Source organism: Panulirus ornatus, chromosome 47 (assembly GCF_036320965.1).
Source record: "Panulirus ornatus isolate Po-2019 chromosome 47, ASM3632096v1, whole genome shotgun sequence".
NCBI classification, from domain to species: domain Eukaryota; kingdom Metazoa; phylum Arthropoda; class Malacostraca; order Decapoda; family Palinuridae; genus Panulirus; species Panulirus ornatus.
Window position 1 is genome coordinate 20,198,838 of NC_092270.1, and position 12,447 is coordinate 20,211,284.

The window sequence follows — 12,447 nt, forward strand, 5'->3', positions numbered from 1 at the left end:
GCTGTTTCATGTGTGGCGGGGTGTTGACAGGAATGGATGAAGGCAGCAAGTATGAATATGTACATGTGTACATGCAGGAGGGTGAAAGGCGTGCAAGGAAAAGAGTGAATTGGAATGATGTAGTATACTGGGGTCGACGTGCTGCCAGTGGATTGAACCAGGGCATGTGAAGCTTCTTGGGTAAACCAGGGAAAGTTCTGTAGGGCCTGGATGTAGAAAGGAAGCTGTGGTTTCTATGCATTATACATGACAGCTAGAGACTGAGTGTGAACGAATGTGGCCTTTGTTGTCTTTTCCTAGCGCTACCTAGCGCACATGCTGGGAGAGGGGGTTGTTATTTCATGTGTGGCGGGGTGGCGACAGGAATGAATAAGGGCAGACAGTATGAATTATGTACATGTGTATATATGTATATGTCTCTGTGTGTATATATATGTATACGTTGAGATGTATAGATATGTATATGTGCACGTGTGGACGTGTATGTATATACATGTGTATGTGGGTGGGTTGGGCCATTCTTTCGTCTGTTTCCTTGCGCTACCTCGCTAATGCGGAAGACAGCGACAAATTATAGTAATAATGATAATAGTATATATGTATATGTATGTATATGTATGGATTTGTATGTAGCATTTATGGATCTGGAGAAGAGATAGAGATGCTCTGTGGAAGGTATTAAGAATATATGGTGTGGGAGGCAAGTTGTTAGAAGCAGTGAAAAGTTTTTATCGAGGATGTAAGGCATGTGTACGTGTAGGAAGAGAGGAAAGTGATTGGTTCTCAGTGAATGTAGGTTTGCGGCAGGGGTGTGTGATGTCTCCATGGTTGTTTAATTTGTTTATGGATGGGGTTGTTAGGGAGGTGAATGCAAGAGTTTTGGAAAGAGGGGCAAGTATGAGGTCTGTTGGGGATGAGAGAGCTTGGGAAGTGAGTCAGTTGCTGTTCGCTGATGATACAGCGCTGGTGGCTGATTCATGTGAGAAACTGCAGAAGCTGGTGACTGAGTTTGGTAAAGTGTGTGAAAGAAGAAAGTTAAGAGTAAATGTGAATAAGAGCAAGGTTATTAGGTACAGTAGGGTTGAGGGTCAATTCAATTGGGAGGTGAGTTTGAATGGAGAAAAACTGGAGGAAGTGAAGTGTTTTAGATATCTGGGAGTGGATCTGGCAGCGGATGGAACCATGGAAGCGGAAGTGGATCATAGGGTGGGGGAGGGGGCGAAAATTCTGGGAGCCTTGAAGAATGTGTGGAAGTCGAGAACATTATCTCGGAAAGCAAAAATGGGTATGTTTGAAGGAATAGTGGTTCCAACAATGTTGTATGGTTGCGAGGCGTGGGCTATGGATAGAGTTGTGCGCAGAAGGATGGATGTGCTGGAAATGAGATGTTTGAGGACAATGTGTGGTGTGAGGTGGTTTGATCGAGTAAGTAACATAAGGGTAAGAGAGATGTGTGGAAATAAAAAGAGCGTGGTTGAGAGAGCAGAAGAGGGTGTTTTGAAATGGTTTGGTCGCATGGAGAGAATGAGTGAGGAAAGATTGACCAAGAGGATATATGTGTCGGAGGTGGAGGGAACGAGGAGAAGAGGGAGACCAAATTGGAGGTGGAAAGATGGAGTGAAAAAGATTTTGTGTGATCGGGGCCTGAACATGCAGGAGGGTGAAAGGAGGGCAAGGAATAGAGTGAATTGGAGCAATGTTGTATACCGGGGTTGACATGCTGTCAGTGGATTGAATCAAGGCATGTGAAGCGTCTGGGGTAAACCATGGAAAGTTGTGTAGGTATGTATATTTGCGTGTGTGGACGTATGTATCTACATGTGTATGGGGGTGGGTTGGGCCATTTCTTTCGTCTGTTTCCTTGCGCTACCTCGCAAACGCGGGAGACAGCGGCAAAAAAAAAAATATATATATATATATATATATATATATATATATATATATATATATATATATATATATATATATATATATATATATATTTATATATATATATATATGTTATAATTATACTTAACTGCCGTCTCCTGCGTTAACGAGGTAGCGCAAGGAAACAGGTGAGAAATGGTTCAACCCACCCACATACGCTGTATATACATAAATGCCCACACATGCACATGTACATACATATACATTTCACTGTGTACATACATATACATACTCATACACAGACATATACATATATACACTTGTACATGTTCATACTTGCTTGCCTTCATACATTCCTGGTCATCATTCCTGTCAAAAGCAAAAATAACAAAGTGAAAACTGCCCTCCACAGAGCACTCAAAGTAATCACCAGCAGTATAGGAACAATGAACATTTAGCACCCCCCCCCCCTCTCTCTCTCTCTCTCTCTCTCTCTCTCTCTTTCTCTCTTCTCTCTCTCTCTCTCTCTCTCTCTCTCTCTCTCTCTCTCTCTCTCTCTCTCAATACTTAACACACAGTAATTACTTGACGGGCATAAAAGAACTGGCCTACTAACTCAGTCTTAAACTCCACTCCACCTGACATACATCCACCAAAAACTACAATATGCAGACATGTATAAGTTATGGTTTGTTTTCTTTATTCTGCATGCTTTCCATCTGTTAAGCATTATAAACACTAATTCTCCATGTCAGATAACCCCTCATGTCCAAGTTTGCAACTACCATATGGAATTGTCTTCCAGTCACCCCACAAAGACATACACATCACCTTACTTGACCTTTGGTCCTGCCTAGTGGTTGTAACAGGCTTCCTAAGTACTGCAGGAGCCCCTTTGAGGGGGATGTTAGGATGGGATATTAAGTTAAGGTATACATGAATTGAAAATGTAAGTGTACCCAAATGTGAAAGAGAATCAATTCTCCATATAGGGAGTAAAATGCAGTCAGATGTGATACTGACTATCACCCACTCATGCTAGAGTTATGAGTCGTATGCTTCTCAATTCTTAACATGCTGGGAAACAGCTGCTTAGAATATAATGAGTATTTGTTATAGACTTGCAGTTATGACCAAGGCTAGTCAGTAGATAGATAGATTATGTTGACATTATAGACTTCCAGTTATGACCAAGGCTAGTCAGTAGATGGATGAATTATGTTGAAGAAGACTGAATGTGCAGTCCACAAGTGTCTGCTGTGCTACACAAAAAATACATAAGCCATTTGTATTAAGTTCCATGATCAAAGTTGAGACAGGTTAAGTTGCAGGTTAAACCTTGTTTTAGTAGTCATAACTTAGTCAAAATCTGCATTGAAATAATGGTTCTTATGCCATTATGCATTTTAGATGTGGGGTAACAGTTGTATAAAGTTTCATGAGTATGTGATGCACAGGATGCAGGTTAAACCCTATTATAAGAATTATAACTCAAACAAAACCTATGGGTCTAATTCCATTAATTTCTTTATCAGTATACAGTATTTTGAAACAACTGTAAAAAGTTTCAAGAGTACCTAGTATCTGATTGATACTTTTCAAGGTATGACAAAGGTTGAATTATAAATCAAATCTTATCATGATGGGCGCAAGTCAGGCAAATTCAAATTAACAATATGGGTCATAAGTCATTTAACTTTTTAGATACCAGGAAACAACAGTATAAAGTTTTATGAGTATCTCATGTACATTTTTTAAGTTATGATAAAGGTTAAGTTGCAAGTTAAACCTTTTTATAAATGGCATAAGCCAGGGACAGTTCTCCTCTTTAGATGTTTAGAAAATATTAAGTTCCATGTTTATCTGATACAAACTTCTCAAGTTGTGACCATTGTTGATTTGTAGGTTAAATCATGACTCCTGATGATGGACGGTCAGTGGATGGATAGATGGTTGGATGGATGTCAGGCAGACAGATGGACGGATGGATGGGCGATGACAGCGATGATGAACAGAGTGATTCCTCAGTGTCTGCCATGCAATGCAGGCGATAGAGTAAATAGAGTCTTAGAAGTATAGTTCACTATTTCTGGCACTTGTCATCTGTAAAGCAATGGAAAAGGATAATTAAAAAGCAAATGGATGATTCATGCGAATGAAAACTATTGTAAGTGAGAGACGATAAGGATTTAGAAGTAAGAGGTGATGAAGTACAAATCATCCAGACCTTCATGATACGATGAGCTCTGTTATGGACTTAAGAATAGATGGATGGACTGTGTGCTCTTGGACAACCAGAAAGCATTTTGCAGTGCATTGGCGATTGGTAAAGAAGTTGGATTTTCAAGAATGCATCGTGGGGGGGAGGTACTTCTTTAGTGAATTTGAAATTATTGTGGTAGAAGGACACAGTAAGCCTTTCCTATATGGGTTGGAGTTACCAGTGGCAAATCTTTGGTGAATGACTTGTCAGAAGGATAGGATTTACATCTGTATGAATATCTCATCTGTATGATGATGATGCTAAGGTCACCAGAGAAGTAAACAAAGATGAGGGTTGTATTACCTTGTAAAGAGATTTAGAAAAGCTCCAGAGTTGGTCCAGTACATGATTGATGAAGTTCAGCCAAGAAAATGGAAAGTAAGATAGATTGCACACAGTGAAACAAGGCCATGATATGCATATAACTTCATAAGAAAACAAGCTACATGAATATGTGTGAACAGAACTTGAGTCAGTATTATACTCAGTCTGTTGCCAAAGCTCCACATTAGGGGAATTTTTAAGAAGGCAGACTGTCTTCGGGTCGAGAGTAGAATTGCATTTAAGTAAAAGGATAAGGAAATATTCAGTAAACTACATACATTGATATTACACTTGAATTAGAATATACATCTCAGGTTTGGTCACTGCACTTACTGAAATGTAGATTTCTAATAGGAAGGTCTAGAGAGGCTGGAACTTGAAAGATGGCTGAAGTTTGGGGAGAGGGTAGATACTATAAATTTGATCACTTTGTTAGAGAAAAGGGTGAGGGGAGACATAATCACAACCTTCAAGTTTCTAAGTCAACTTTACAGTTTCATTTATGAATAGCTTTTAAAAAGATGCATAGAAAGAGCATCCAAAGGTCACAGCAAGAAACTTATTAGAAGAAATGTAAAGAAGTACTTTTGTGCTATCAGAATTATGGATAAATGAAATAAACTAATTGATGGATCTGAAAATGCAGACAGCACTGGGAGCTCCTATATAGCAACAGCTTTAGCAACATTTCACACTTGCAGCAATTGGGAATTAAGGCACAGACTTAGATATTGAGGTATAACCTCTAGTTACAACAGGTTTGAAAGAATAATGAAACTGATGGCAGAAAATTTTCACACTACTGTACAACCAATGGGTTAGGGGAAACATTTGACCATGTACACAAGTCTGTGGGCATCGCTAATGGTATTGATCCAGACTGTAAGCATGTCTTGGGCTTACAGATATATCATGGGGCTACTGGGAGTTTCATAGAAAGAGATAGTGGCATGCCATGTAGCTGACACTGGATAACTTTTTCAAAATTCCTCAGAAAATTTCACCTCCAGTTGAAACAGTTGCTGAGCTTGGTAAATCATGGGGTGACTTTGACAACCCTAGTGCTCCTCCCCCTCCATCCCAGTGGCCTTCATTTCAATACATTCCACCTTAAACCCTCATCACCACATTTTCTTTTAAGCTTTCATTAGATATTGCGCTTCAGCTAAGTTGTTTCGTGAACATTCCATACTTAAGAGTTAGGTATTGAAATTGTTGCTCAGGAATTGCTCATTTAGTGACACTACATTGCAACAGGTTTTTCAGGAACATAACCATGTTACTAAGTAGGGGCACCTGTTTTTCAGACTTATACAGGTATATGAAAGAAAATTTAAGTGTCTGGGTCCCATAAATGCACATCTCTTGTACATTTTGGCAGTTCCTGAAAGGTACATTAATTACTTTTTAAGGTGATAGAGATTACTGTAATATAAGGTTATGATTTGTAGGGATGGAGTAAGGCACATGTAGAGCACTATTTGTGATGTATGTGTTTTGCTGAGTTTGACACCAGTGGTGTTGCTAGAGAGAAATGCCTTATTTTTCTATTACTAGTAATTCTTTGGTTATTATAAACAAAGAAATAAAGAACATAGCTAGGATATAAGAATATATGGATGGGATAAAGAAGGTATTAAAGGAATTTTCGTGCCAATGGTGATTGTTCATCATTACTGACAGGCAACTTTGACAGGCAACTTAGCCACTGGTCAACAGACTGTTGGCCTAACAATTTACAATTTATAAGATTCTGTTTTTGCCAGTACTTGAGCTTATGATGCCTTTTTGAAAGTATTGTATCAGAAGAGTGTTGATAGGTCTGTTAGGTGGGTTAGTATCATTTGTTTATTGAAGTATAGATTATAGGAAATCATCACTGTTATTCGACGTAGGCAACAGTAAAGAATCAGTGTTGGCTAAAGAGAATGATCTGAAGGAATTATCACCAGATCAGTGGAATGAGGGGGAATGAATAGGATTTTGAAGAATTAGAAACTGAATAAGAAATAGAGAAGAAGAATGTAACAACAAGGATCTTAGGGGAAGAGAATCTGTTGACAGTAATATAAAAGATAGAAAATTACAGTTGATGAGTGAAGAAATTAAAAAGCTGATGTATAAGATAAAACAGATTAAGATGCTTGAAGGAACTGAGAGAGCCAAAGAAATACATATCACAAGTAGTACAGCAACCCCCCTTTTTTCCTTTCCCCTCACGTATGGCCACGAATTTTACGTATGTAGCTGGGAAAATGATGTACAAAATATATGATTTGTAGCCAGCAAGTTGTGAAAATGACCAACTTTGATTAGATTAGCTGTATTTTAGGTTAAGGAAAAACAGAGACAGGTAAAAGAGGGAAAGACTTGGGAGAAGGAAATATGATTTTGAAAGAATCATATTATGTCATTATGCTAAATGTATCCTGTTCTTTGTTGGCTCTTATTTAGTTTGACTTGTAAGCTTATTTTTTCAATAGCCTCAAATTGTGATAGTTCAATTTTTGTTGTTTATGGTTGAATATACAACATAGTTCTGCTTATCTTATTGCTCATTTCATGATTTAATCCTTTGAAGTATGTTTTGACATACATTGCAAGATAAGTGCATGTGGCTGTTGCAGGCAATCAGTGATTACATGCTAGGAAGGATACAGACCCCTGATCTAGAGGGACCATTTAAAGTGCTTGAAATAGATCAGTCAAGGGAAGTACCTAGAGCAGAAAAATAAAGAACAAAACTGTTGAAAGGAATAAAGGAAATAATTCAGGGGGTGAAAAAGAAAGACAAAAGGGATAAACTTTCATAAAGGAAGTGAGATTTAGAGACTTTAATGAAACAGAGGGACTAAGAAATATAGAAAGTAATACAACAGAGAACATTGTTCTCAGTTCAAAACAGAATTATTAGGGAAATATTTAGAGTGTTTGATGACAGTTGAAGGTGCAGTGTGTTCATACAGATATGCCTTTTCCTCAGAGATGCAGAAATCTACATTTTTTTCATGGTTCTAAAGGACCTTGAGATTCTTGCAAATCTAACAGAGGAGGAGTTAGAGATTGACTTGATCTAAGGCTGTTGGTCAGATAATGTATGAACATTGTGTCTCGATGACATTTTATAACAGGACTACACCATGATTTCTCATAGATGTTTATCTGTTTCCAAAATGCCTCTCTGGAATACATAACCAATGAGTATTCCTTTAAAAGTTTATGAAGTGATTGCCTGACCATCTCTTGTATTTGTCACTTTCCTCCCCATCTCCCTTACATGGATATGGAAGTACAGGTACACCACCAAATTTCTGGCTACTGATGGTTTGGCACCTCCTTTAGTCTGGACAAAATTATGTAAGGGAACTTGAAAGTACCACAACCACCAGACTAGTTTACTGAGCGGTCGCAGATGGCGTTGTGTGTAAGGTGCACTTATTTACATTCTTTACTCTGCACTTGTTGGTGGGGATACTGCAGTTCTGTGAGATTCTTAGCTTAATTTGCTTAAATTTAACCCTAGCTGTGTCTTGTGAGACATATGAGTCAGTCGTGGTGTCAAATGTAAACACCAGTCCATGTCGATCCAAAATAAAGTATTCCATGGTATACTTTATAATCATGGGAGATGTATCATTAGTGGGTTAGAGGTGTGTTGATGAATTATTATTATGCGACCACGGTTGATCCGGCAAAATGGTTAATCCGGCAAGGCTTTGGAACCAAGAGTGCCAGAAAATCAGTGGTGTACCTGCATTAGGTATACTATATACATTAGGTCTTCTTGTGGCCATATTTTTAATGACAAAGGTGGGACCTTTTCTCAACCCCCACTCTAAATAGTTATTTAAGAAAAAGTTCTTGAAATAGGGTTTACTGAAATAATTTTGGAATGCGGGAACAGATGAAGCACCCCACCACAAACCTCACATTATGTATTCAAACTTTCTTGAAAACAAGAAAAATATGGAAAAGAGGAAATGATTTAGAATTCAGTGTAAGATTATAACAAACAGCTTCAGTAATGATACCAATTCCTGTTAAAGAAGGCTTTATTTTAAAAGATTTTTATTTTTAGGCATAGAAAAATGCCTGTTGATCATGTAATCATTGACAGACCTAGGAAAGGTAAACTGGTCTAATCTTAATTCATATATTATGTAATGAGTTAATATCTATATGAACAGTGTGCTAATTTTTTGTTTCGTAGTGGTAAAGATGTCCTCAAAATGTAAATAACATATGGATGTGGTATAGCCAAATATTTGTGAACTTGGTGTTTGCAGCAGATTTTACAAGTAAAAAAAAAAAAAAAGCACCAGAAAAATCACATTATTATATCAGAGGTGAACCACGGTGTTAAGATGAATAACACCATACAAAATAATATAAACATTTTAAAACAAATCTTTCAGGATGTCAGCTTACTACTGTAATTAGAAAAGGATGTAGTAATTCACTGATTTTTACTTTGAGAAGATTTTGATGTTGAATTGATTATTAAATGTCGGGTTATCTATTTCTTATGATGTAATGTATTTATTTGTATGTTCCCTTTTTTCTGCTGATAAGGGTAACCAACATAAGATTTGCAAGTTTTGATATTTTGTTTTTTTATTTATTTATTTGGAAATAGGTATCCTTTTTCTCTCTACCTCACCCACTTGTGAACAACTATTGGAAACATGACACCTATCATAAAGTGAAATATATCTCTTCACAAGCTTAAGTGTTATGAAGCAAAGAATGACATAAGACAGAATTATAGTGATTTCATAGGTAGATATTAACGTAAATGGCTCACACCAACAGCTTCAACCTGAGATTACTTGTTGCATGCTAAATGCAAATGTTCCAGTAACAGGTTTCGATTAGCAGTGGGCAAATCACTGCATTTTTTTGTAACCATTGTTATTATTATTATTATACTTGATTGCTGTTTCCCTTGTAAGTGAGGTAGCACCAGGAAACAGATGAAGAATAGCCCTTCCACTCATATACACATAAACACCCATACACACATATATACATACATATACATATCAACATATACTCATGTACATACATATACATGCACATACATATATAAACATGTACATATTCATACTTGCTGCCTTCATCTATTCCTGGCGCTGCCCTGCCCCATGGGAAACTGTGTTGGGACAAGATGGTACTGGCATATGAACTGTGAGGAGTTGTCATAATGGCAACTCTTTCAAATCTAGTGGCTGATTTTTTCTAAGAAATATGAACAGATCAGTTTCAAGGCTACCAACAGTAAGAGTTTTAAGGACTTGTGTGCAAATAGTTATACTAACATGTCCCTGCAGTAATCCATAAAGATGGGCAGGCACTGAATGCTCTCAAAACACCAGATACTATTTTGGAAATATCTGCACCCTTCCATGGAGATTGAAATGTGGGCCCCAGTTTTAGTTTTAGAATATGGCCATTAGACTTAAATTGGAATGTGAATTACCGTTATGGTTAATACGCAGAGAAGCAAAGAGATCTGATAAATTCCAGGTGAGGGCGGTGGTGAATAGTATCTTGAAAGTTGTAGTGGAAGAACAACAAGAGGTCATAAGAGCAAGCAAGGAACCTATTAGAAAGGATGTGAAGCAGTACCATTTTAGTATTAGAGTTGTAGATGAATGGAATAGATATGTGATGAAAAGGTGAATGTAGACAGTATACAGAGGTTTAAAAAGTAGTATGTGAGAAGATAATGAAAAATTTTGAGTCTTCACAGTGGAGGACACATTAGTCACAATTCTAGAGAGTTGTAAGAGGGAGTGTGTTTAGTAGATGCCATGGCTAAACATAATTGGGATACTAGAGGATCTTGACACATTTCTGTTCATCAAAATTGTGGTACTGACTTTGACTTGAAATATTTTTTAATTATGTTAGTATCTTTATAACTTTCCTGAAAGGATTTTGTTCTGTACTTATAATATCAAATTGGTACTTATGTAAATGTCATATTTGCTGATTTTTTTTAATTAGAAGAAAATTATGTCGATCCAATTTGCAATCCTTAATGAAAAAATGCTGAGTTTTTACCAAATGTTGATTTAGTTCAAAACTCCATTCATGAAAATTCTTTTCTTGTGTGTTGATCAGTTTGATATTACATTTTCTGTTACTGACTGGGAGACTTTTTTGGTATCCTGTGTGTAGAAAACATGAGTTGCCTGGGCCCCCAGACCCCAGTCATCTCACAGTCTGATGCACCCTGTGACCAACATTCTACAGCATGACCTCAGCCATGACCTCAGGTCATATGCTTACTTGGTCTTTTGCTTCTGTGGTTGTTTGTTGTATGTAGAATTGGCAGGTCATCCAACATGAGCAATGAAATACATTATAGAACAAAAACAGTATGACATAGTATGTACTCCAAGATCATCTTTACAAATTTATGTTAGTAGTTCACAATCAAAGGCATAATATTAAGCTAATATAATGATTAAAGCCTTTTTATAATGATAATGGTATTTAACAACAGAATAACTGAATCAGTTCTATAGAGCACCTTTTTCCTTATGTATTTCTTTTGTGTATTTCAAATCAATGAATAAGCTGTCTGAATTGTAACATCATAAGATTGATTGTGTGAATACAGGGAATGATGAATTTGATATATGAAACTTGAGTGTTCATAAATGATCCATGAATTGCCAAATATCCTTGGTTTGAATTATTGAGATTTTTATTTTGCTTGAATATGCCTTTGTCATACTGTATTGACTATTTCCATGGTCAAAACTACATTACTTGGAGGAAAATACTTCTTGAGCTCAGGTGTTTTGAGAGTATTGTTGTTGACCTGAGCATTATAGAGGAAATTAAACAAAACTCAAATGGCATTCAAAGTGGAAACAAAGTTAATTGACTGTAGTATTTTGAAAGGAAGAAAATACTGGGTATTGACAGTAGAGAGGGGGTTGGATTAAAGGGAGGGAATGATTTAAGGAGTCTAAAATCAAATACAGTTTTAGGCCCAAGATATCTCTCCTTGGCCTTGATTTAGAACCGGGTAACTTATGGGTAGCAGCACACAATTGAAACCCTTTCTACATTTTGAGAAACTGGCATGAAAAATACAACATGCATGAATGAATCTGTGCTTAATGTGTCTGTACATAGTGGGGGCAAGTTGTTGTAGAAAAGAAAGTTGAAGAGATAGGGCCCAGTGAATGTAGAACCCTCCCTTTACTGTACAAATAGATAATTACAAATAGGATAGTTAAACCCACACACATACAAATATATCTATACACGTAAATGCATATCGCTGCATACATGTGCAGTCATGTGATATTATAAGTATTATGATAAGCTGAAATATTTTTTTTGGACAATTAATTTCGAACCTGGATTCACTATATGACAGTTGCAGATTGTTATCATGTCATTGTTATCATTCCTCCAGTATGTTTAGAAATATTGTGGTGGAATTAACACTCTTGACTGCTGGTCTCAGAAGGAATAATGTATAGATGATTTTAATTTCAGTAGGTATCATCTTTTGATTTGATGTACATTTTTACTATGCACTGTTGTATTTCAGAGGAAGTCAACTTTTAACATTGATAGAAAATGTGATAATGCCAGTTTTTATTTTTAAGTATTTGTTGAAGATTTATTTCTGCACATGATATTGTCATACTGTATTTATTTGATGTTGAATATTTGAAATCCACTTGCTGTCCATATGCTGTAAATCAAAATGTAAGTCATCATCAGGTCGATTTTTGCTTAAGGCTTTGTGATCATGTATAAAGTCTCTTGTAGATAACTCACATTTATTCTTAAATCTAAGTAGAGATATAGTATTAACTTGTTTTGACTGAATATTCAAATACACATTCATAGATTTAACAGCTTTATTCAATTGATATACCTTTTTCCTCCTGAAACCTATATGGCAATAGTACTTGGAATCTGATCAGGAGTTTTATATTGATAATGTTGTTAGCAGCACA

The 12,447-nt window shown here is 36.6% G+C and overlaps 1 protein-coding gene across 3 annotated transcripts in view; it reads left to right on the forward strand.

The window, feature by feature from the left end:
* Positions 1 to 12,447, forward strand: part of EndoB (SH3 domain containing GRB2 like, endophilin-B) — a 127,052-nt gene that overhangs the window by 95,244 nt on the left and 19,361 nt on the right. The window contains exon 9 of one of the 3 annotated variants that reach the window (XM_071689921.1): positions 3,775 to 12,342. The exons of the other annotated variants lie outside the window; for them this stretch is intronic. Coding sequence (XP_071546022.1) covers positions 3,775 to 3,793 — 19 coding nt within the window. The 3' untranslated portion in view covers positions 3,794 to 12,342. Of the gene's footprint in view, positions 1 to 3,774; positions 12,343 to 12,447 lie in introns of those variants that run through there. 3 annotated transcript variants of the gene reach the window in all.